Source organism: Microplitis demolitor, chromosome 7, assembly GCF_026212275.2.
Source record: "Microplitis demolitor isolate Queensland-Clemson2020A chromosome 7, iyMicDemo2.1a, whole genome shotgun sequence".
In the NCBI taxonomy this organism is placed as follows: Eukaryota; Metazoa; Arthropoda; class Insecta; order Hymenoptera; family Braconidae; genus Microplitis; species Microplitis demolitor.
This window is the reverse complement of record NC_068551.1, coordinates 8223680-8250410: the sequence shown is the minus strand read 5'-3', so window position 1 is coordinate 8250410 and position 26731 is coordinate 8223680. Positions and strand designations below refer to the sequence as shown.

General features: G+C 24.6%; 1 protein-coding gene across 7 annotated transcripts; it reads right to left on the bottom strand.

Moving 5' to 3' along the window:
- On the bottom strand, positions 1-26662 carry LOC103580503 (protein tramtrack, alpha isoform). 7 transcript variants are annotated; one of them, XM_008562262.2, is made up of 6 exons: positions 26108-26661; positions 25745-25938; positions 25368-25565; positions 24774-25278; positions 24592-24651; positions 1-2297 (listed from the first exon to the last, which is right to left on the bottom strand). In XM_008562262.2, exons 2-6 carry the CDS (start codon positions 25928-25930, stop codon positions 2014-2016), a joined length of 1233 nt encoding a protein of 410 aa, XP_008560484.1. In that variant the 5' UTR covers positions 25931-25938; positions 26108-26661; the 3' UTR covers positions 1-2013. The 7 variants fall into 7 exon arrangements, with proteins under 7 accessions (XP_008560484.1, XP_053596381.1, XP_014295765.1 ...); XM_053740406.1 differs by lacking the exon at positions 1-2297 and adding an exon at positions 4327-4418 and having other exon boundaries at positions 26108-26658; XM_014440279.2 differs by lacking the exon at positions 1-2297 and adding an exon at positions 5150-6294.
- Between the last annotated feature and the right edge of the window lie 69 nt (positions 26663-26731).

Below are 26731 nucleotides of genomic sequence, written 5' to 3'. Positions count from 1 at the left end.
AATTATAATTATAATTTACAGTATAGTTGATAATTTATAATAGAGAAACGATTCAGTTGCAATATAAATGTGTCAAATGCCCTTATTATTTGAAAAGTTATCGATATAATTATCTATATTTGTATTATACTTTTTAATATTAGCTTTATATCTTATTTGTATGTTTTGGAGTTATCCTGTATTTCTTCGATTCATTATTTTGTGCTTATTTTAGCATTATTAGATAACTTACACACGGAGAAAATTTTTAAAAAACACTTACCCTTCAATTTAGAGTAAAACCTGAGCCAAAAATAAAAGAAATACGAAAAGAATGAAAACACAACCTTTGATTTATTGTTCAAAAATTACTCAAAATAGTCTATTTTTTACACCATAATCGAATAATATAAAAAAACAAGAATAATTATTAGTCCTGGCCCCAGTGTACTCAAAATTGTTAAGTAAAATTTAAAACAGCGGTCACAAAAATTAAAGGATGTAGAAAAAAAAAATCCTAAAATTTTAGATGATTTTCAAAATGCTGTAATGTAGCAGAAAAAGAAAGCTTGATTGGAATTTCTAGTTTTCAAATTCTGAGTTTAAATATTTTTGTCTTTGATAGGTTTTGAGTGATGATAAAAAATCAGAGGTAAAAAAAAAATTTTTCAAAATGCAAAATCAAAAATTGCATTTTTGGTTTTAACAACAAAAACTCATCAAAAAATTATTTGTATAAAGCTACGAAAATTTTACGCTGTTACGGAATTTTGATAAATTATCAAAACATTTAAGAATTTTTTAATAACCTTCAATTTTTGTGACCACTGTGTTTAATTATCTCCATGTAGTTAAAAACAAAAAAAATTATAAAATTTTATAATAACTGCTCTTATAATTTAATTACATTTGTGCATTCCCTTCACATATGAGATTATTTTAATCAATGATGAAGAAGAAATAAAATAATTAATGATAGTCGATTTATAATAAAATTTTTATAAAAAATAACGTAATATTTAAAACAGATGATGTAATTGTGAACTAGAATAAAATCCGGATTGATGATTATTTTTTCATTATTTATTTATCTTGTTAAGCCACACAGACTATTGTATTATTGAGGTTTATGGACGGACTATGAGATTAAAAGTTGTAAAATTTCAGAGTTACTTATTGTTCTTTAATTTTATTATATTAATATTCATATGTACATGCTAAAGGCATATAAATTTCGATTTTTTTTCTTTTTATTCAATAAAACTCAGCCCCATATTAACGTATCATATTGGGTCAAAGTTTTATTTAAAGCGAATTGTATGCTCTTTGAAAAGCCTGCATGTACTTAGCGATACTTTTAACTACAGTCCGCATGGAAGTCTTGAAAGTCTAATTTCCTATGAAATTGGTGGTTTTTTTTGTCAACTTGTAAACGGTTAACTTTTAAGAAAGAAAGTGTAGAACGTTTTTACTAGCAAATTTAGTTTCCTACAAAAAAATTGTGAAATTATCAGAAAATTAGATTTTCAAGGCTTCCACACGGACTGTAGATGAAAGTACCGCTAAGCCCATGCAGGCTTTTTCAGAGAGTATACAATTCTTTTCAAATAAAACTTTAAATCAATAAGATACGTTAGTATGGGGTTTAGTTTTATTCAACAAAAAACAAAAAATCGAGATTAACATGCTTTTAGCATGGAAAAACTTCAACAACGTTGTTCTAGTTTTAAAAATTAATGCTAAGAGCTCAAAGTTGTACTGAATTTTTATTTTTACATGTAGAAAAAGATTTTCGATGAAGAACGAAAAAAAAATATTGGAGCTGGCTTCCAACGAAGCACCTTAATAAGCATACATTTAATTAATCATCTATTTAATAATATTGTATTTTCGCGTAAATACTTATAATATTTTATAAATATGAGTTATGTGATATAATTGATTTCATAAATATATGTTTAAATTTCGACCAAAAATAAATATATTGGCGAATTTAAAAAGAAAAAAAGACAAATGATGATATAAAATATAAATTTAAGAATTAACTCCTTTTCTAGGACTTCGATGCCTCTGGATCGTCTTTTGCCATTGCATATTATGTTTTAATCTCATATGACGACGCAGGTCGGTTCTACGACTGAGAGTGGTGTGACATAGGATGCAGGTTGTCTGGTTGCGATGCACTTCGAGGTGCTGGGTCAGCGAAGCTAGGTGCTTGTAAACACTTCCACAGAGACTGCAAGAAAAACGCCCTGGACCCTGCATCACCACTTGACCAGTTGTATCGCCAACATGCTTCCGTTTTCGTCCCACCCCCCCTGCAACACATCAACATCGTCGTGACCCCCGATTCCTCATAATGTCAATATTTTATTTTTAATAATTTAAGTATTTTAAATAATTAACAAAGAAATAAGACAGAAATAATAATAAAAAAAAAGTTCGTTGCGTGTACTTATGTACGCGCGTTAGAAGTTATACTTTTGTGGCATGACGAAAAAAAATGTTGTTACACATGCAAATAATATATATACCTAGACAAATGTTGATATTTTTTATTAAAATTAGAAAAAAAGCAAACTCAAAAAAATTTTAAGAATTTTACAGTTTAAGTCGCCGAATAAAACCGTAAAGATGATAATTTTATGGGAAAAAAAATTTTAAGACATCTTGTATCATTTATTTAATATTCATTAATTATTTGATGTTATCACCGCACATTACGATTTTTAGTATAATATTTTGGTCATATGAATATTAAACGATCATATAAAATAAAAAAAAAATAAAAATTTTCAATGATTAAAATCATAAAAAATATATAGTTAGGAATTTATTATTAGATGACTTATTTTAGTTCTTTTCCTCTTAATTTTCATACTCAAACCAATATCACTGTGTAATGTAAGTTTTAATACCTGAATTAAATCGAATAATTAATAATATTGTATAAACAATATAGGAAATCTTAAAATTTTGTATTTTCTAAAAAATCATCATTTTCATGGTTTTATTCGGCAATAAACTACAAAATACTTGAACTTTTTTTTTTTTTCTGTATTCAATATCAAGTATGAACATTACTCTTACGCGGCATCATATTTTTGGGTATACCACTACTACCACGTTCAAATTCTGGGCCTCTTTTGAGTTAACTTGGTCAGTATAGAAAAAAATACATCAAATTATCTTAGACTTTTGTTAAAATTTTACTATTAACGCGCCAAAAGAAGTAGAACTTAAAAAGTATATATATATATATATATATATATATATATATATATATATATATATATATATATCCTAAATTTTTTACTATAAATTTATATATTCAAAGCATCAAAAATTAGTTGTATAATGAAAATCTACGAGAAGCCTGTGCGACCTTGTACCTTGTATCTTATTCGTCATGATAAAGCTTGTTTATTTATAATTTTACTTATTTCTTTCTTTTTTGATTTTTATTTTTTTTTACTGAAAAATTAACACGTAACCAGTATAGCAGTAGCTTAAAATCAACTTATACCTATGAGCAAATTATTCATATAATGATAAAGAGTAATAATAATTTGTCTCGTGCATAGCTGTGCCAATAAACAATGTTCATGAGTTCATGCGATATGACATAAAAAAATTATTTTTTAATAAATTTATTGTTTTGTGTATAGTTGTAATAAACTGTAATTATAATTTTAAAATAAAAATTTGTTAGAAAACAAGCTGAAAAATAAAAATAATTTAGATTACAAATAATAGTATAGTATTGTGGGACAAGAGATGAAACAAAACGATTTTAGATCAGGGTAAAGTTGGTTGCCCGAGTCATAGGGCTGATATCGACCGCAGTCTGAAATCATTTTGTTTCATCCTGAGTTACACACAATATTTTTCATGGTTACTTGCATTGAAACTTAAAGTTTTAGTGTCAGCAGCCAATCAAAAACAAGTTAATTTAAGACCAATGGTGTAATCAACTATTAGCGTAAGCGTAAATTGTGATTTGCAATTCATAATTAAGCAGAAACTATAAATACTATTTATTATTGACACTTATTTTCATTAAACTTAATCACAAAGTCAGAATTGTCATTTACTGCACCGGCAGTTTAAATACCTGCCCTGTTTGGAGGGAAGAAAGTCGTTCTTTTCTTTTATGAGAAAAACAAAAATGATAAAAATTAATGCATGTGTTATTCTTCCTCCAAACAGAAGCAAAAATTTAAATTTTCAGATACAGATTGTAAAAACTTGTATACACACCACGGAGGAAAATAGGACGTTCTAATCCTGCGTGTTTGCTACCCTCACCTTCGGCTCGTGCAAGCAATTATACACGTTGGTTGGAATGTGCCAATTTTCCCCTTAGGTCTGTAATATGTTAGGTCGCGGCATTGGACTGAAATTATTTCTTGTTTTGACTGGCTGTAGAGACACTAAAACTTTAAGTTTCGATATTGGTATCATGAAAAATATAGTTAATTTCAAATTGTATAGTTTTTGCCAAGAAAGAACATAATGTTAATTAGTTGACATTTTAAAACTTTATTCACACATTTTTTCACTTACATTAATTGCCTATTAATAAGTCAAACATGGGATTATGTTATACGATATATATTTGAATTATATTTATATATAATTTGTTTATTTTTATTTTAAAAATAAATAATAAACTAATTAAATATCAATGTTGATATTAAATTTTCATTGGCAACCGTGTACTTATTTGGATATTTATTTATTTTTTCATTTCCTGAGGAATGTGCAATATCATTTAAATTTAAAGTTTATTAATTTAATAAAATAACATGACACTGATTGTGTGTAAAAATAAAAGATGATTTTTTTTTTTTTGTAAATAAAAATCAAAATAATTATAATGGCGCAATACATAATAATAGTGGTAATAATGACCAAGCCATAATTGAAAATAAAAAATAAAATTAGTTAAATCATTGTCACTTAAATTATTTTAAATTGCACAGTACAAAATAATAAAATCTTTGGGTTGTATTATAAATAAATAGCCTCTTTTTATTTAAATCTTATTAATAAAATTGGTTTTCTAAAAAAAAAAAAAAACTATTTGGTTTAAATCTTTGTCTACATCAGTATGTTTTTTTTCTACTCTAAATGAAAACATTAAAATTAAATTAAACCTAATTATTAAGTTTGGCAAGTTACTTAATTACTATAATTGAGTATAAATAATATATTTTTTTTTTCTATTCTAAAAAAAAATTGGTGGGTTTATTTTTCTATTTCAAATTAAAAATAACAAAAAAAAAAAAAATAAAGTAATTGTGTAACTAAAAAAAATATTGCTTAAAAAAAAAATAAAATAAAATAAAAACAACGCAACAATTGACTAAAAGAAAAAAATCAATAGTTGTATAAATGTATGAAATAATTATATAATTAAAAATGTAACTGAAAAATAAAACATTAAAAAAAAAAAAAATAAATATTCATAATCTTTGAATAAATGAACTTTGGCAGTAGTTCGGGGACTAGGAAGTTTAGCCTCGCTTATGATATAAAATGCACATTCCTCCTCATACTTTAAGTACTGAGATAAAGTGACTAGATAAAATTGGCTTTTTTTCTTCCTTATACCATTGATTATAAAATAATAATAATAATAATAATAATAATAATAATAATAATAATAACTAAAAAAAAAAGAAATAATAATAATAATAATAATAATAATTATAATAATCAACCAACCAACCAATCAAATTGATAATAATATTATATGTGTGTAATTAAAAATGTGTTAATTTGTGTTATTATGTTTTAGTGTATGATATAGTACACATATACATGAATACACATACATACACACAAAAAATATTGTATGTGTACGAATGACTAGTGTGATGAAATATAAGATAGGCAACGTTATCAACACATATTTTTTCTTGAATGATGTTAGTTCACACTAAGGAATAGGACTAGAGGTAATTCTTTCAACACTGCTCTCTCTAATTCGTATTGTGGTAAATGTTGCATTTGTTTCAGGGTTCGCCGTATTGGCATTCTGTTGAGCAATTGTTGCTGATGTTACGGGTAATTGGGTTGCATTACGAACGGTAGCTGTATCAGTAACCGTTCCGAAGCCCAACCAGCCGTGGCGATTTTTTAAATGACGTTTCATATGCGTTGTACGACTCAGCACTTTGTGGCAAACAGGACATTGAGTTGTTCCCTTGTGCATGTTCATGTGTTTATACATAGAGTCCCGATTCCAAAATGATTTACCGCAGAGTTTGCAAGAATGCGACGGTTGTTCGATGACCACTGTACGTGAATCTAAATCAAATAAATATATTTCATACTAATAAAGTTATCATTTTTTATTTTTTATTTTTACGTATTACAACCGACTGTTTTTTTTTTTTAATTTTAACTCTGATTTTATGTTATTTTTTACCAAAGAAAAAATAAAAAAAAAACATCTCACATCCATCCATTCATACATTTTATGAACTTCAAAATTTACAAAAAAAAAAAAAAAAATGAATTGTTTTTAATACATATCCAATACATTCATTCATTTAGCAATCATGCTAAATAAATTGAGCGTAAACTCTTAATTAATTATTATGATTTATGATTTTTTTTTATATGATAATGCCACATACGTACCAAGTTATTGATTGTTTGTTTGTTTGATTTTATTTATATTTTCATGCATAATAACTGCAAACTTCATTACAAAAATTCATTTTACGTCACGTAAATTAATTTTTAAAAAATAAAAAAATATCAAGAAAACATAATTAAATTACGCGGTACCTACCCGCACTTTCGAATAACACTTATTTATATTGCTCGTTTTATTTAACATTACAGTGAACCGACAATCATGTATTCCTTTTATATACTAATAACTTGATGATAAATGAAAAAAAAACAAAAATTGATTAAAATGAAATAAATAATTAATGTAATGGCGAATCAAATTAATTAGTTTTACTATGATTTAATTAAAACAAAAAATCCTGAAAATGGATGAATTGTGTCGTTTTATTGTAAAGAATTTAATTTTTGGTGTAAAATAGATTCAATTAAATATTTAAATATTTTAATTTTATTAACAAAATGAGTTAATTGTCTCTAATAAACTATATTTATTAATAAATACATCACGAAGTTACAATATAAATAATTTTAGCACCTTTTATAATAAAAGTCAATTTAAATCTTGTGTTTTATTATCATTTTTTTTTAAATTAAAATTAATTAAATAAAACTAGTGCAATTTAATCTCCATAAATTACAATTATATGAGCTAAATAATTACTTTAACTATTTATACGTAATCAACATAATCACAAGCGTACTTTTTATAAAAAAAATTTTTAAAAAACACTCTTCAAAGTAATACAAAGAAAAAAAATAATAACAAAAGTAACACACTTTACAAATTATCTTAGTTAAAAAAAAAAAAAAAAAAAAACATTAAAATAAAAGACCTTAAACTCGATCAGTAGCATTAGTCGCTCACTTAAACTGATTAAAGCGTTTTTATGATTTTTATAATAAAAAATTTTAACTAAAAAAATGAGATTTACAATATTTGTGAATCTCAATTTACATTAGAATATGGCCTATATTAAAGTATTTTTTATTATTTATTATAAATTTAAATTAACTGACTGTTTTCAAAATCTCGCTCAGCCTTGCTTATTTTTAAAATTAATTATCGACATTAATCTTGAAATTAAAATTTTATTCTAATAAAAAAAATAATGATGTTTCATTTCATTTAGCTATTTATATTGAATGGTTTAGTCTCATTTAAATGAAAAGTGAGCAAGTAACGGGTCTTTTACTTTAATTAAACAACAACAAAAAATAATTATTTTGTAATAAATACTGGCATTGTTTACAAGTAAATAATAATAATGCAAAATATAAAGAAATAATAAAACAAAAAATAAATTATAAATGCAAGGATTTACACTATAAGTACAGATGAATAGAGTGATAGGTCACCGTTATTATCAATATTTCGTAAAAGTCGGCAAATTAAAATTTTATCTGCCTATAATATATACATAGAGATAAAAAAGGAAAAAACTGTAAGCATTTTTTTTAACAGTAAATTAAGTATACGTTTGTTTTAACAATATTACTGTTAAATAAAAGTATGTAATGAAAATTTAACAATATAATACATTGAAATGTTATAGAACAATAATAATTATTGTGTAGATATCTTAAACCTGAAATAAATTAATGCCTATCCTGAATATAATTCAATAATTTATTATTATTTTTTAGTTTTAAATAATAAATAACCGGAAGATAAAGTTTGCATCTAAGTATAATTGAGCGAACATTTGTTGATTTCATAAATGAAATATTTAATATAAATCAATTAATTAATCAATATAAATTATTTATAAGTAATATTTCTTCAGTCATTGAACTCCATGAATGTTTACCAAGTGACATCGCATTGTATATTTCCTTGTGAAGACAGCACGGCAGATTGGACAGACTGTGTCTCCTCTATGAATACTACGATGATGAGCAAGAGAATCACTTCTAGAGTAGTGTTTTCCACAAACATTGCAAACCCATCTCCCATCCTTGCGACGACCTGATTTCATTTGGTTTGGTTTCCTTGTTGAATTATTAACGATGGAGTTGGAGGATTCCAGATGATTGGAAGATGATGTTTTGGTAAGTGTTTCTGCGCACACAATCCAAAGTGTTTCCCATACACACAGCTTCTTAATTTGTTTATTTTTATTTTTAAGTTTTTTTTTTTTTTAATTTTATTTTTTAAGTTTTTTTTTTCTCAAGCTCAACACTATTTGTGATTACTGATTAACAGTAGACAAATAGTGACTTTGTTTATTAATTTTTATAATAATGTAATGTGTTATTATATTCATCCACTGTTGTCAGTATCTCTCAGAACCATCACTAAATAACCCATCAACCAGAAATAGCAATTTTTTTTTTTTAATAAAAATAATAAAAAAAAATTACAATAAATAAAATAATGTATTGCAAGGAATACATTTTTTTTGTTGTTTGCTGTACTTTTTTGTATATTAAAAAAAGCCTATGCTATGATTTATAAAGTTCCACCATCACACGGTTGTTGATTTTAAAAGAATATCTTCCAAAAGCACAAAGTATTAAACTCTTTTAAAAAAAGATAAAGAAAGCTTTAAGCAGAAATTTAATGAGAGCAACTTAATTTAAATATTTATTATATATTAGAAAGTTATTGCTATTTACGAGCATAATTCATTCGTTATAACTTTTATATTATCGCAATATTGTTATACATTATTTAAGTAAATATGTACAGGAAGGTTATATTTTATAGTATATTCGAAAATTTTACTCTGTATATAATTAAATATATAAATACGAATTTTGAAAAAAATTATATAAAATAAGAAAAAACAAAACTTATTTTTTTATTTAAATTATAAGACTACATCGAAAAAAAAACGAGCATATTTTATACTAAAATTTTAATTAATTTAAAAAAAAAATATCAATTTTATTCTTATTGAATGTAAATGATTATTTGGATTATTTCTTATATTTGAATTTTATGAAATTAATAAAAGTTTTAAATATTGTTATGTTTTAAATCAGGTAGAATGTAGGTATTTGCGTAAATAGTATGTGAGTAATTGTGTTCAACTTAAATGTTTAAACAAATATATAAATTATTATATAAATAAAAAAAATGACAATTAAAGTGAATAATATGGATATTAGACCGATTCAAAAAAATCGACAATTTTTTTTTTTCAAAACCCGTAGTGAAAAAGGTCGCTCATCGTAAATTTCTATTTTACGTTTAAATAACATGGAAATAGTATATTACACACCTAGGGAAGTAAAGTAAGAAATGTCTCAGCTTCGCCTCGGCCAACAATTACATGTGATCTGAGGCTTTCTTGTTTACTTCCCGTGGTGTGTATACTATTTTTCGCGTCGACGGAGGCGGAAAGCGGCAATTTCGTTTTGCACTACGGGACGAAAGTTGACGCTTTCCGCCCGGAAGTGAGAAAAAATAATTTTTTAACTTTGGAATTTTACAACTCATTTTGGAATTAACATGTCGGGGTGAGAGATACATATTTTTGAAGGAAATTGAACGCTCTAAATAAATTGTCTCTTATGTTTTTTCTCTAAGTCTACTCCTTTAAAAGTTATTCGAGTTTAAAGTTCAACATGTAATTAATTTAACATTTTTTTCTTAAATATTTCATATCTATTATTGAAAAAAAAAATTTTTCTTAAAATATTAAATTATCAAGTTTAACGTCGTTGACAAAGTAGATCTTTATTGTTCTACTATGAGGAGTAAATGACTTTTCAATTTAAAAAATCTGAAATTAATTCTCTCTTTGAAGTTTAAAAAAAATTTGAATCGTATATACATAATTTTTCGGAAAAACGACCAACTGTGGTTTGTAGGAAATGTTAATTCCAAAATGAGTTGTAAAATTCCAAAGTTAAAAAATTTTTTTTCGGTGTTATTTAAACGTAAAATCGAAATTTACAATGAGCGACCTTTTAAAATTGATATTAAGAGCTCCCGTTTTCACAGGCTTCTTTTTTCATGACTAGGAAGATATTTCACTGCGGGTTTTGAAAAAAAAAAAAAAAGTCGATTTTTTTGAAGCGATCTTATGGATATATATATTCATGCTAATGTTTGTGGGCAGTATTCAATTTACGATGATACGACAGAAGAATAAACCTTTCAACGATTATTTTTAAAAAATTAATTAATTGATATTCAATTCAATTACTTTCAATTTAATATAATTTTTAATGCTATCACTGTTAATAAATATATAAAATAACAAATATCTTTGATGTAGTACTGTTAGAATTACTGTTCAAAATTTAATAGAATTCGGTATTAGATAAGAGACCTTAAACTTGATCAGTAGTAATAGTCGCTTGTACTTTATCTGATTAATGGGTTTTTATAATTTTTATAAAGAAAAATTTATGATTAATAAATAATTATTTGTGAATCTAAATATATTAGAATATGATGTATCAAAGTATTTTATTATTTATTATAAATCTGAATTAACTGACTGTTTTGAAAATCCTGCTCAGCCGACTGTTTTTTACTTGAACTATTTCGTTTTTTATAGATTAAATATTTTAATAATTATTATATATTTTATAAATTATTCTCCGAATAAATAAACTTATGATAATTAAATTGATATTGTCTCTGAGCGAGTATAGGCCCATCGCCATCACAACTTTTAATGACCGACTATCAATCTACTCGACGACTTTATTTTAAAAGATTATTCTTTAAATTTAAATTTAATTCTAATATTGAAAACTATAAAAACAAAAAAAAAAAAAAAAAAAAGGAGGCGAAAAAGAATTTTCGATCGTAAAGCACTCTCTAATGCTTCGCATTATGAGTCGTGCAATAAAAATAATTTTTTATCCCATTTAAGCAATTTGTATTGAGTGGTTCAATTTTACTCCAATGAAAGTTGAGCAAGTAACAAATTTTACTTTATGAGTAGATAATACTAAGAAAAAAATCCAATGACATTTTTCAAAAGCTTCAGAAAATAAATAAATTCGATGAAACGTGTAATTTATCATATGGCTTAATGTTAAATGTATGAAAATTCACATTTCACTTGTTTTCTTCAGCTCTTTAAAATTTAATTGGATCTTTTTTTTTATTGTTACCTAAAAATTTGTCGAGTTTCATTAAAATCTGAACAGTACTTTTAAAACCAACAGTATAACTTTAAACAATTGAACACAAGGTAATAGTGTAGCGTGTGACAAGGGATGAAAGAAAACGATTTCAACCCAGGGTGAAGTTGGCTGCCCGAGCCGTAGGCGAGAGCTGACATCACTCGCAGTCTAAAATCGTGTTTCATCCTGAGTTACACACACTTAAATAGTTTTAATGGTTATTGCATTGAAACTTAGCATTGCATTGATTTTAGTGTCAGCAGCTAGTCAAAAACAAGTTAATATAAGACCAATGGTGTGATCAACGATTAGCGTAAGCATAAATTGTGATTTGCTATTAACGATTAAGCAGAAATAGTAAATACATTGAATGAGTGTGAATATTGCAAACGAACGTCAATCGAAAACTTCAACAATCGATATCTCTGCGAAAAAACGATTTAAGAAATTTTCAGAAACGGAAATATATTCGTATTTTCATTATCTTTACATGCATTTTATTCTTTTTTTCTTAGTTTTTTTTGGAACTATAATTTTTAAAATAAAACTTTAATGAACATTTTTAGATATCTATATATATCAATAAAAATATCTCAAATTAACCCATTTATATTCTTTTTAAATGAACTACAGATAAACTTTGTTTTTTTTTTTTTTTCAATTAACTTTCCAGAATTTATATTGAGCTGTAACTATTAAAAGAATGACTAGAATTAAAAAAAAAGTCATCTTTTCATTTCATAAAAATCTACATATGAATTTTTTAAAATTTTATTTAATGAGTTATTAATTTTTTTCTCATCCAACAAATTTTTATGACATATAACTGCGAAAATGTTGTTTCATCGATAAAAAATAAAGGAATTATATCTAATTTTAAAAAAACCACACATGAATTTTCTTATTTTATATATATATATATATATATATATATATATATATATAAATTTTAAAAACTATATTTTTTATTAATGAAATTCTTTAAAAAATATTTGGTAATCACAAATGTCAAGGTAAATTATTTATAACCTTATTTTAAGTCAAAAACAATTTTTTGGACCCTATTAAAAAATTTTTTATAATGATATGTTATAATATTCTAATTTAGTAAAGAAAGTAATAATTATATACATATATACTACACGGAGAAAAAAATATAGTAAATTTTACTAAAAAATATGAGAATAATTACTAAATTTGGATAGCAATCTTGAAACCCTTATGATTTATATGAAAAATTAATAAACAAATAAGCATATTTTATAACTTGTTTAGTAATTTCTCATATACTGGTTATGGAAAATCTCCTATAATGCATATTAATTTTTAGTTATATGTAGTAAATTTTACTATCCCTGTTTAGTAAATTTTACTATATTAGAATGGAAAAGAATAAAATTAAACTTTTATTAGCTTTTAACTTTTTATTATTATTGCTATCATTTTGATTATTATTGTTATTTATGTCACCTGTATTGGTGTTGGTGTCGATTTTTGTTTTTGAAAAAATCGCTTGTTTCAACCGAGATTTGAACCCTGATCTCCCGCGCGCGAGTCCTTTCCTATGTCTGACGGCCTGTCTCCTTTGGACAAAACTTTCAGAACTTGTAATACATATTTGTATATGCTATCCCCACCAACTTTTAATTTTATCTATACATAGTAGGATTTAATATACAAATAGTAAAAAAATATAATCGTGTTAGCAAAAAATACATTGCGTATAGTAATTTTTAATATTTTGTATAGTAACAAAATCCTACAATGTATTAGAAAGTTAACTTTCGTAAATTTGTATTTATTAATAGTATTTATAGTAAAATTGACTATACGAATAGTAAAAAATATAATCGTCTTAGTAAAAAATACATTACGCATAGTAATTTTTAATATCTTATTATGTAATTATTACTAACTAGTAAATTTTACTGAACGTTTAGTAATAATTACAATACAGAATGTATTTTTTCCTATCTATTAGTGAATTTTACTATAGTATTGTACTTTTTACTATACTTTTTTCTCCGTGTAGGGTGTGTTAAAAAACAACATTATTTTATTTTAGTTTTTTTTTGGGCATCACCAGAAAATTGATAGGATTTGTCAAAACAAAAGTTCTGTCAGAAGATCGGCTCAAATTCAATTTTTAGTGGTAGCTCATCGCATTTTTCAATTTCTCATTTAGATAATATAGGAAAAATTTTTTTTGATAGTTTGGAATTTTATTACTCACCAGGGAATCAGTGTATCGGAAAAATCAATATAAATTTGTGTTGCGTCAAAAAATTGAACGTTCTACAAAGTAGGTCTCTTATCATTTTTTGGTAAATTTAATTTTTCTACAAATTATCTCTTATCAAGTTTCTGAAATTTTTGAAAACCCTTTAGTTATTTGCGTTAAAAATTAAGCAAATAAAATCGACCAGAATACGATTTCTTGGAACAAATCAACATGTAAATGCAAATAACTAAAGGGCTTTCAAAAATTTTGGAAACCTGATGAACATAATTTGTAGGCATTGAAATGATCTACAAAAAAGGTGTTACAACATTTTAAGATAAGTCTGATAGTTTCGGCGAAAAAGTCAAGTAATACTAAAATTTACTACGAATCCAACTTTGACCTCGAATAACTATTGAAAAACTAAATTTACTAAAAAATAATAAGAGACCTTTTTTGTAGAGCGTTCAATTTTTTGACGCAACAAAAATTTTAATTGATTTTTCTGATACACTGATTCCCTGGTAAGTATTAAAATTCCAAACTTTCAAAAAAGAATTTTCCTATGTTATTTAAGTGAGAAATTGAAAAATGCGATGAGTTACCACTAAAACTTGAATTTAAGAGCCGACCTTCTGACAGAATTTTTGTTTTGACATATCCTATCAACTTTCTGGTGATGCCGAAAAAAAAAAAATAAATAAATAAAATAATGTTGTTTTTCAACACACCCTAGTATATATGTATATAATTATCACTTTCTTTATTGAATTAGAATATTATACTGTATCATTATAAAAAATTTTTTAAAAGGGTCCAAAAAATTGTTTTTGACTTAAAACAAGATTATAAATAATTTAACTTGTTATTTGTCATTACCAAATGGCTTTTAAAGAATTTCATTAATAAAAAATATAGTTTTTAAAATTTATATATATATATATATATATATATATATATATATATATATATATATATATATATATATAAATATGTATAAAATATGAAAGTTCATGTGTGGTTTTTTTAATATTAGATATAATTAATTTATTTTTTATCGATGAAACAACATTTTCGCAGTTATATGTCATTATAAAAATTTGTCGGATGAGAAGAAAATTAATAACTCGTGAAAAAAAAAAATTTTTAAATAATTTAAAAAAATTCATAAGTAAGGTAAAAGCCCCTATATCCGCTCAGTATCATTAGTCGCTCACTTTAACTGTTTAATGCATTTTATATCATTTTTATAAAGAAAAATTTCAACTAAAAAAATTATTATTGATAAATAATTATTTGTGAATCTAAATATATTAAAATATTATGTATCAAATTATTTTATAATAGATTATAAATTTAAATTAAGTGACTGTTTAGATAATCGCCCTTAGCCGGGCATTTTTTACTTCAACGTTCATTCATTAGATCAAATTTAGATTACGTCAAATTTTTTAATAATTGTTATAACTATTAAACATATTTTTAAAATTCATGAAATTTTATATTTTAAAAGAATGAAGTAAGATATTTTATAAATTATTTCCCAAATCAATAAACTTATCATAGTTTAATTGATATTGTCTTTGAGCTACTATAGGGCCATGCGTTGATCGAGTAATGGTACATCACAACTTTTAGTGAACGACTATGGGGATACTCAAGGACCTTATTTAAAAAATTAATTATCAACATTATTCTCCAAACTAAAATTTTATTTTAATACTTAAAACTTAAAAAAATAACTATAAAAAAAAATATGGTTTTTTATTTTATTTATTAATTTATATTGAGTGATTTAATCTCACTCCAATGAAAAGTGAGCGAGTAGAGAGGCTTTTACCTTAGATTTTGATGAAATGAGATAAATTTGTTTTTTTTTTTATTCTAGTCATTCTTTTAATAGCTACAGCTTAATATAAATTCAGGAAACTTTATTTAAAAAAAAAAAAAAAAAAAAAAAAAAAAAAAAAAAAAAAAAAAAAGAAATTCATCTGTAGTTCATTTAAAAAGAATATAAATGGGTTAATTTAATACATTTTTATTGATATATATTTCTGAAAATGTTCATTAAAGGTTTATTTCAAAAATTATAGTTCCAAAAAAAAAGTAATAAAAAAAGAATAAAATGCCTGTAAAGATAATGAAAATACGAATATATTTCCGGTTCTAAAAATTTCTTAAATCGTTTTTTCACAGAGATATCGATTGTTGAAGTTTTCGATTGTCGCTTGTTTGCTACATTCACACTCATTACTACTGATTATTTTTTAAAATTTAATCACAAAGTCAGAACTGTCATTTATGTAAATAAAATGAATGGTCTAAAATTTCTATTAAACAAATGTCAAGTATCAGAGTTTAAATTGCGAGTATCTCCAGTCAGCAGGCAACTGATTATTTGTTTTGGTTCGTTGATTGAAGGAATTCGCAATTTACGCGTTTGTTCGCCGCATCGGACAAAAATTAGCTTGTTTCGACTGACTGTACAGACACTGAAACTTTGAGTTTCAGTGCTGGTATCATACAAAAAAATAATAATTCGTTAAAAGGTTAAAAATTTCTTTATATTCTTATCATATCACTTATTATTATAAAAATCACTGTTAGTGATTTGAGTTTATATTCTTTTAAAATAAAAATGTCAAAAATGTAAGCGTTTATGTTAACTTTATATGTCTATGTATTTATAATGTATACTTATGTTTATAAAGTATATGTTTTCTCATATTATAACTTCGACTAAAAACATGCTGACAATAAGGACATTTTGTTTGTCCCGCATGTACATTTTTATGTAAAGCCAATGAAATCGGATGTTTAAATGTTTCTGGACAAATTCTACAACGAAATATTCCGGTTTTTGAAGTTTGATCTAAATTATCATTAGATGACGAATGTAAATCAGCGTCGGGACCAAATTTATCGCTTCCATTATTTCTTCGTTGGTCTACAAATAAACAAAAATAATACCACTTTTTTAAGTCTCACGGTATCACGATTTAGTTACAACTACGAAACAAAAATATTGTTTAGAAATTCTTCATCATCTATTTCGATTTTAAAATTTTATTTAATTTATTAATTCTTCATGCAAACTATAAATGAATACAATTTTTATTCAATTGCAATTATTGTTTATTATTTTTTTTTTAAATAAATCTTTCATTATCTAATTATTTTTGTTATATCCATCAAAACATTTTATAATATTTATTTGTTATGACACGAATTATAAACATAAGAAAAAATTATTTTTCTATCATACAATATAAAATAAAAATTATTGTTTATAAATTTTATTTAATAATTGTTTAATGAAATCACATAAATTTGATATTGATACCAGATTTCTAATATATTAAAAACTGTAATTGGAAAAAAAAATCAAATTGAAATACTATCTGCCAAATTATTTATTAATTAGTCTAAACATCTTTTGATGTATTAAATAACTCGATGATAAATAATTAAGCACAAGTAAAAAAAAAAAAAATTAGAAATAAGGTACGGATATCTATTATTTATTTAATCATTTGAATGTTTCATTTTTAAATGATTAATCATATAGTTACGGCGACTAAAAATTCGTAAACAAATCGGACATTTTGTTTTTCCTGAATGTACATTATTATGATGGATTAACGATTTTGAATGTTTAAATTCCTTAAAACATATTTTGCAGCGATAGAATTTAGGATTTAAATATTGGTTTGAATAATACGACGTTAAATTGAAATCCACATGGGAATTTATCCGACGTCTTCTAATATTTCTTCCTGAATCTACAATACAAAAGAGAAAAATTTCTATTCTTTACAATGATTCTCATAATTTTAAAAAGAAAAAAAAATTAAAGTTTTCTTGTAGTTAAGATTTATTTTAGATGAAAGTAAATAGTTTAATCAAAAGTACGGATAGTTTTTAAAAGTAGTATTACTATTAATATTAATATGGCATTTTTTAGAATAAAATGAAGATTCAATTATTTGAATAACTGAAGTTTGCCATGTTTTTTTTACTTTTCATAAATAAGAATGATTATAAGATACAATTAATAAAAAATTAAATACAAATATTTAATAATATTTATGTTTTAATTCGAAATAAGATTAAAAAAAATATATCTAATAATAAATTCAAAACTGAATTGACAATCGTTCGATTTCAGTTATAATCAGTAAATTTCCAATAAAAAAAGTACAAATCTTCACCAGTTTTCCCATTCAAATATAAATATGTTATAATATTTTACGCGATGGAAAAATTGATAAAGATTTTATTCGACTTGAAATATAAATTTGTAGAAATGTCCTACATTTTTTTCCTTGGCGCATATATACTATATACTAATTGGCGTATATATACAATATACTAATTTACAAAACTTAATTTTTTTTTTTTTCAGTGTATGATTATTAATTTGAAGTATTATTATTTCTTTAATATACTTCTAAGGCATAAATTAAATCGAATTGTAAATTAAACAGATGAAAAATAAGTTAAATAATTAAATAATTTTAACGTCAGATTGTGACACTAAATAATTGTAATAAAATAAAAAAAAAAATATTTTTAAAAGAAAAATAAAACTTAGAAATATACTAAATTCAGTCTATGGAAGGTAAAAGATCCATTGCTCGTTGTTTTCAGTGGAGTGAGATTAAACCACTCAATATAAATTGCTAAATGAAATAAAAAATCATGTTTTTTTTTATAGTTTTAATTATTAGAATAAAATTTAAATTTAAAGAATAATCTTTTCAAATAAAGTCGTCGAGTATATTGATAGTCGCTCACTAAAAGCCGTGATGGTGATGGCCCTATACTCGCTCAAAGACAATATCAATTTAATTATCATAAGTTTATTCATTCGGAGAAAATGTAATTTATAAAATACATGATAATTATTAAAGTGTAATTTTTAAAACAGTCAGTTAATTTAAATTTATAAAAAATAATAAAATACTTTGATAGGTCATAGTATAATGTAAATTGAGATTCAAAACTAATTATTTATCAATAATCATTATTTTAGTTAAAATTTTTTTGTTATGAAAATTATAAAAACGCATTAATCAGTTAAAGTGAGCGACTAATACTACTGATCGGGTTGAGGGTCTTTTACCTTATATCAATATTAATTAATAATAATCAATTATTTTTATTTCAAATGTCTTTAAATAATTTGATTATCTGTATATTTATTTACTGTCAGGTAAACCAATAATGAAATTTAAATTCTATCTACATACTTTGATTGTAATTTACATAATATGTATCTTGTAATGCAAAACAAAATTATAAAGCACAAAAAATATACATGTTTATCTGTTTAATACGACTAAACCTATAATAATTACGCATACAGATTTCGAGCACCAAATTCGTTTAGACCAATTTAATCAAATTAGAATTTTAACGTTTTTTAAGTATGTAAAAGAATTCTTCAAATGTGTGAAAAAAAAAAAAAAATCATTTTTAAGTACTTAAAAAAAAAAAAAGCAAGTATTAAAAAAATGTTATATGTAGTTATGAGTAATCTCTACTAAACATAATATTTATTTGCATCTGATTAAAGAATTGTCTTGATATTTTTCCTATACATTTTATTTCAAACAAAATATTTTAAATGCCTGATATTTATTATTATTTTTTCAAGTTCTAGTAACATCAAATTATCTTGATAAACTATAATATTATTAAGATAAAAAAATTATTTAACCAACTTTAAAAATACATTTAATTTGTACTTAAAATTTTCTTAAGCATAAAGTAAAAAAAAAAAGAATATAAAGACTATTATTGTATAAAATTTGTAATTAGTTATTATTATTAAAACAGTATCAAGATATATAACGCATATGTCGGCAGTTAACTATCAATAATTACGTATTTACTTTAAGCATTTGTTTCTCTATTTTAATAATATCGAATTACTTATTAAAATTAAATTATAATCATAATATAGCATGACGCAGTAGTTATTTACAAATACAATACTTATAAATCCTCTTTTTTTCTTTCTCAACAAATTGAATGCATTTTACCGCAACGAAAAACAATTACTTATGCATATTTCAATCGAAATATTATGAATTTAAAATAAAAAAAAAAATAAAAATGAAAATTATAATTGAATTCAGTTAATGTATAATTACAATACTGAGTTAATTATTAAAAATTATGGGATACCAAATATTAAAATTTTCTTATCACTTTTGAAATTATAAGAACGTGTTTTTATAATATTCTAGGAAGTCATACGATAATAGAATTTAAATTATTTTACTACATAACAACAAAAATTTAATCAAGTTTGTTTTATTTACAAATTCCTTCAAAATAATAGTAATAATGAAGATTATTATACTGTACACCTTTACGGTTATTACAGTCGTTTTTCTTATGTTATCTTTCATTTCTCAATTATTATCATTATTAATATGTCTATCGTCGATTTATGCTACTTTACTACATTTGCTTGCAACAATCACATTTTCATAACACGTGTGCACCACAGTGACCATGGAAAACCATAGAAAACCAAGTCAGGTACAGTCAGCCACCCGATGGCAATCTCCCCAACGGGGTAAACTCAAGTCGATGTAAATTTTATAAGCGAACAAATCATTGAAACCATTCACTGTAAAAAATTCCGAGTCCACGGTGTGTCGTGAATGATTTGATGTGAAAATTTTCAATATAGCCGGTGTAAAAGTTACATGACGCACGGTGATAAATTTTTGGCCGTGTGAATTACAACGATCACACCACCAACGGTGTAAATATTACTTTTATAGACACAGTGAAAATAAGTTGTCATTGAGGCGAGATAATAATAATAAATGCTTTTATAGAAAATTCAATTCTAAGTTTTAAATTTTAATTAATATCATATCAAACAAAAATACTCATGTTAATTGAATCGTTAATTTATCAACTTCGAACCATAAAATACCTTATAAAGGTCCTACAAATATCAATGGTAAAGTTTTATGTATATTGTTGGTTTGTAATTAATTTAAATTTGATAAATGAATACAATATTACTTGTAATGAGTAATTTCTTTAATTGAAAATACTTGACATTAGATTTTTATATTGTTTGAGTTATTAATTGCATTTTGAAACAGTCTGAAAGATAACACTCACACCGTATTAAAAGTACACCGCTTGATGTTTCACATCGCAACGACACTGTGTAAAGTCTTTGAGGACCATTTTCACACCAAAAATTAAATTTTTTACAGTGTTGAGGTCAAACAGTAGATTTGAACCGCCAACCTCCAAACAAGATATACAGATTAATCACCGGTGGTATCTTAGCCCGATTGGCCACTCCACGTGGGTAAATTTCGTTAAAATAAGATAATCAACTAGTATTTATGTTTAAGATAATCAAAATTCAATTTAACATTTAAAAATGTCCAAATACAACCTATTACTTTTTTTTCGAATTTAAAATTTTTACAGCAAGAAATTACAAAGCTTTAAATTTGAATTTCATTTGAATATTGCTTATTTATAATTTAATTTAAAAATTATTGCATTTTTAATTTAAACAGTATATAATAATTGTATGCGATGGAGTTGAGATCGATAATTTATATCATATGTAAGATTTTATTTTCATACTTAATTTTATGTTTTCCTAGATAAATTTATTAATAAAATCTAAACTTTTTATCACGTACAAATCATAATAATAATAATTAGTAAAATTCATATATTCAATAATTATAATTAATCTCGTATAAAATCCGCAACGCAGTAATTAAATATTTTAATAATAATTAGTAAACGCGTTAAGAATCCTTAATAAAAAAAATATGTCAAGTCTTATAGGTTTGTACATATTGACAGTGCATTGTGGAAAGTAAAATAAATGAAATTTTTAAACAATCAAAATATAAAAACAAATATTAATAATAATAATAATCATAATAATAACGTGCCTTTTTATAACACCTTTGAGGTATAACTTTAAGTACGTTTATGTATATTCAGTATCATCTGCATAGCAGATATTATTTATTAAATAATCCCATGAGCAACGCATGACATCGTAATGCCAACTGAGCATTTTGTGGGTATTAGTTATATATATATTTATAAATAAATATATACATATATATATATATATATATATATATATATATATATATTTATAAAATTTACAAATACGGCCTTAGGGCAGGTTGATGCTATGGGGGAGGAATGTGAGGAATAGCTCGGAGTTCATGGAATTCGGCAAAACATGGCCAGCGGCACAGACAGGCATTGCAGGCCCAACATTTGAAGCGTGTCTGCTTGAGTTTTCCACGTGATGTAAGTACTCCTCGGCGTTTACAGTGTACACATACTTTTCCATGACCATTTGCTTTGCTGAGACTATGGGGTTGACCAGATATGTATGTAATTCCTCCTGAAGAAAATTGGCCAAATCTTCAGTTAGTGATATTTAACAATTTGTGCACATGCATCAACCATTAGTAACGTGTGTAGTAGTAGTATTTTATGACCAATCCCAGCACCAACCCTTAGCCGTAAGCCAATTTAGATTATCAGCGACCAATACCCACAGTATTTAGCATTGCCAGGTGCTTGTTCAGTGTACTCGCAACTATAGTAATATCGTTATATCTTGATTTATTAGCCATACAGTGTATGTATAATCTTATAAATTCAGTTATTATTTTATCATTTTATCCATATAAATCGCGATCAATGTTAATCTTTCTTTTTTTCTTGTGTTACATTGATCAAAAAACCATTAAAAATAAACAAAATTTCATTGCCATTTGTGTTTATGTTTTTTATGTTTAAAAAATTTTTTTTTAATGTGTAAATTGTTTTATAAAAATATTTATATAAATATTATTCGCGATATTGTTAAATTAATACGTTATTTAATGGTGGTCTGTAAATTATTATTATTGTTTTATTAATTTCTGGTATGCAGTTTATTAGTGATGAGCTTCGGTTTACAGTTTGGCTTTTTTTTTATTAATCTTTTTCTTTTTTTATTAATTGTGTATCAATCGTTTATTAATCAACTAAACTATAGGTAAGTCATGCTCCAGTTTGAATCATTGCTAAATTTTTTTACTCTACTTACCTATGGTTATTATTGTTAATTTTGTTTTTAATTGGTTCTATAATAAACTCCACTTGAAACAAAGTACCATGGCGTAGAAATTTATTTTGTTTTAAAGAACAGAAAATGTTGATACATGCCAGATCGCGATACCGTCACCTCTACTACCAAATAAGTATAAAATTTTTTTTTTCATATATAAATATAGTATATATATATATTAAAAATAAATAATAAGTTATTTTTGTTTTAAAAACAAAAATAGTAAATAAAGTGTTTAAAACTAAAAATATTTAACAACAAAAGTTTGTCATGTTAAATAAAATGGTTAGTAGATACGGAAAAATAAATAAATAAATAAATAAATAAAGGTGAGTCCAGTTTAGTTATTAAAGGAATGTCGATGATTGTCGGCTACATAATAGCATTTGGCAACGCTTCCTAGCATCTATAAGAACCACCTACACCCGAAAGTACCTGTACCGCTTTATTGAGGATTTTAATATATATTTAAAGAAAAGAAATAAATTTCAAAAATAAAATTAAAAAAATAAATTATACATGCATGTTGAATACTAAAATGCGTTTTAACAATCAATGTCAATAAAGAAAAAAGATTTTTTTTCTAACATCAGAAAAAAAAAAAAAACAATCACCTTAATTTATCCACCACATTCGCACATTCATTATTCTAATTGATTTAACATTTTTAAATCATAATAATTCACATTGTTTAGATTACTTGTGTTATAATTATTTAAATAATTAATTGTAAAATGTTAAATTATTAAAATTGAAAAATGTTGACGTACAGTTGTCAAATTTAACTTTGAGAAATTTTATAAAAGAAATGGATAAAGGTTTTTTTATCATAGTCGCTAGTATGGCCTAAAATATTTGCCCAAATTTATTTTACAATAAAAATTATTTATTAAAATTTTATTTTTTTATTTTTTGTGCGTGTATGAGTAATGTAAAGCTGCACAGGCTACTGCGCCATATTATTACGTTTCAAAGTTTTTATTATAGTCGTGTTATCAACCAAAAAGACCCTCTATAAGAACTTATTGATCGTTATTATTAGATTATTTTCATTCAAAGTTTCCCTTGTACAATTTGTTAAGTATTTTACTTGCAGGAATTATAAATTATGTTTATAATAATTTAAAAACAATTTAACAAGTTTTCCAGTGACAATGTATAACATTATTTTTTAGTTATAAAAGTATTTATAATGTTATACACCTAGTCAATATTAAAAAAATACTGCCTTCTGCAGCGCCATTTGCCACTATATATTTTATTTTAAATATATTATTTCCATTGATTTTAAATTTATTAATGTTCATAAAACTTAAAGAAAATCAGCTAAAATTTTTATTCAATAAAACAAATAAATAATAATAATTAGCAAATCGTGATGACGAAACATTATCGCGGTGAAAATAAATATCAATTCGTTTGTGCAGTGACAAAATGAAAGGCAAAGAATTTGGCAACAGCAGCAGGCAACGATACATACTATACAAAATTATTTAAAAAATTTGAATTTACTTACCTTGAGCTGCTTCCTGAGTTATTCGCTCGCTTGATGTACTAGGTTTTGAAAGTAAGTGTCCTGCAAAAAAAAAAAAAAAAAAAAAAAAAAAAAAATAATAATAAATAAATCATATCAGTAAATAATGTTTATGCATAAAATATATTATAATAAAATTTTTAAAAAACCAAAAAAATGCTTACCAATTTCTGCTGTTGAATGTTTAGCATCAGAAATATCGGTTGATTGACTTGAATAAAATGTTTGACTTATATCAGGTTTATGCTCTTCATCTGCAGTATTAGACAAAACATCATCGCCTATTTTAATTGTCGAACCATCTCCAGTACTTTGTTCTTCATAACTACAACTACTGCCATCCTGCTCTAAATACTCTGGCATTTCCAATTTTAAATTTGGCATTAGAGGTATTATTTCCACGGGGTTTGATCCTGATGCATTTACTTGACTTTCAACTAATTTATCGTTTAAATCTTTTTTTGACCCAATACTACTAGATTTTTCGGCATTTGATAATCCACTGTCACGATATTTTCGGCGTTTTGTTGGTGGTATATCGGGTTGTAATTCAATTGAATGAAATGGCATTGGTGATGATGGTGATTTACTTCCTTTGTTATTTACCATGAGCTTACCTGCAGCATTTTGAAGTTGTACTTCTGGTTCATTGGGCAATTCTACATCCTCCTAATAATATAAAATAGTTTTTTTTTTATTATAAATAATTATAAAATTGTATTTATTTGTTATAATTATTAATTCGTTTGTAAATTTACCTCTGTTACACTATCATTGTCCTTTCCTGTTCCATCAGTAAGTCCTTGTACTGCTAATAATTCTGCTGTTGTAAGAAAACTAGCTAATTGTTCTTGTACTACGTTGACTTCTCCTTGATACATAAAATCAACTAAAGCTGCTAGATCATCAAATTTAACATTTCGGAATATTATGACTGGATGTTGGCATGGGTTCTCCTGGAAAACAATAAAAAATTAGAGATTATTTTTTATATAAATAAATTTAAACTATTTTGATTAAAAATTGTTATTTGTTCTTTTGTAATTTGAAATTTATATAACAATGAAAGACATAAATGACAAAATATTATTTGTCGTTAGATTAATAGGACAAAATAGGATAAAATATATTTTACCTTGAATAAATCACGAAAATATGTACTGCATGCTGATAATAACATTTTATGTGCTCGAATACGTTTGCCTTCGCAGCTTAATGTTACATCAACTAAATCTTCATCAGTTCTTAATGTATCAAAAGCACAAGTGATGTGCTTTAGATAATTATTCCATCTAAGGGAAAATTGTTGACTGGAACCCATATCTATTTCTATTAAAAAAATATAAAAAAAAATTAATTATAATAAGAAAACATTAAAAATATAAATATTTGATTTAATTAAAGTCTCAATTAACTATGTAATAAGAAAATAAAACATGTGAATCATTCAAAAGTATTGATTGCATCCATTTGATTGGGAGAAAAAAAAATATCATACCTTTTTTTAATGTATATATAAAGTCGAGGATAAATTAAGATTTGTGTAACAATTCACTGAATAATGACTCGTAATTATTGAAAACAAATAAAAAATGAATGATTTAATAATTTTATACGTTAAATTGATAACATTATTTTTCAAGTCATTAATTATAAGTCAACGAAGCTTGATTAAGTTCACACGAAATAGGAACTGTAAACAGTTGAGTTATAGATAATTTTCATGGCACATAAAATATTTAACAACAGACAATCCACTCGAAATCTTTATATTGTTAATTATATATTTATTATTAAAATTTAATTGCACCGCATTAAGTTATAAATGTAGTTTACTAGAGTAGGTTATCGATTTATTTAGATTAATTTTATAACTTAAACTACTTTATGATAGTGACAGCTGGTAGCCATTTTCCTTCGAGGAAAACGCATAAGATGCGCCATAGAATTCACTTCCTGTCGTTAGTACGCACACTACACACTACACACACGACGATATGTGTACCTCGTTGTCGACGTTGGTCGTCGTCGTCGTTTGTCGTCATTGTTGTGCGACGCTTAAGTTCGAATAAAAATGGCGACTATCTATCTGACTTAATTTTTTTTTAGTTTTTTATCCTGA

Coding starts and splice junctions, on each gene's coding strand:
- LOC103580503 (XM_014440279.2), bottom strand. CDS start 25,930: ATGGGTTCCAGTCAACAATTTTCCCTTAGATGGAATAATTATCTAAAG. Junction 25,566..25,744: donor ATTTTCGTGATTTATTCAAG/GTAAAATATATT, acceptor ATTGTTTTCCAG/GAGAACCCATGCCAACATCC. Junction 6,295..24,591: donor AACTCAGGAAGCAGCTCAAG/GTAAGTAAATTC, acceptor TATTTGATTTAG/ATTCACGTACAGTGGTCATC.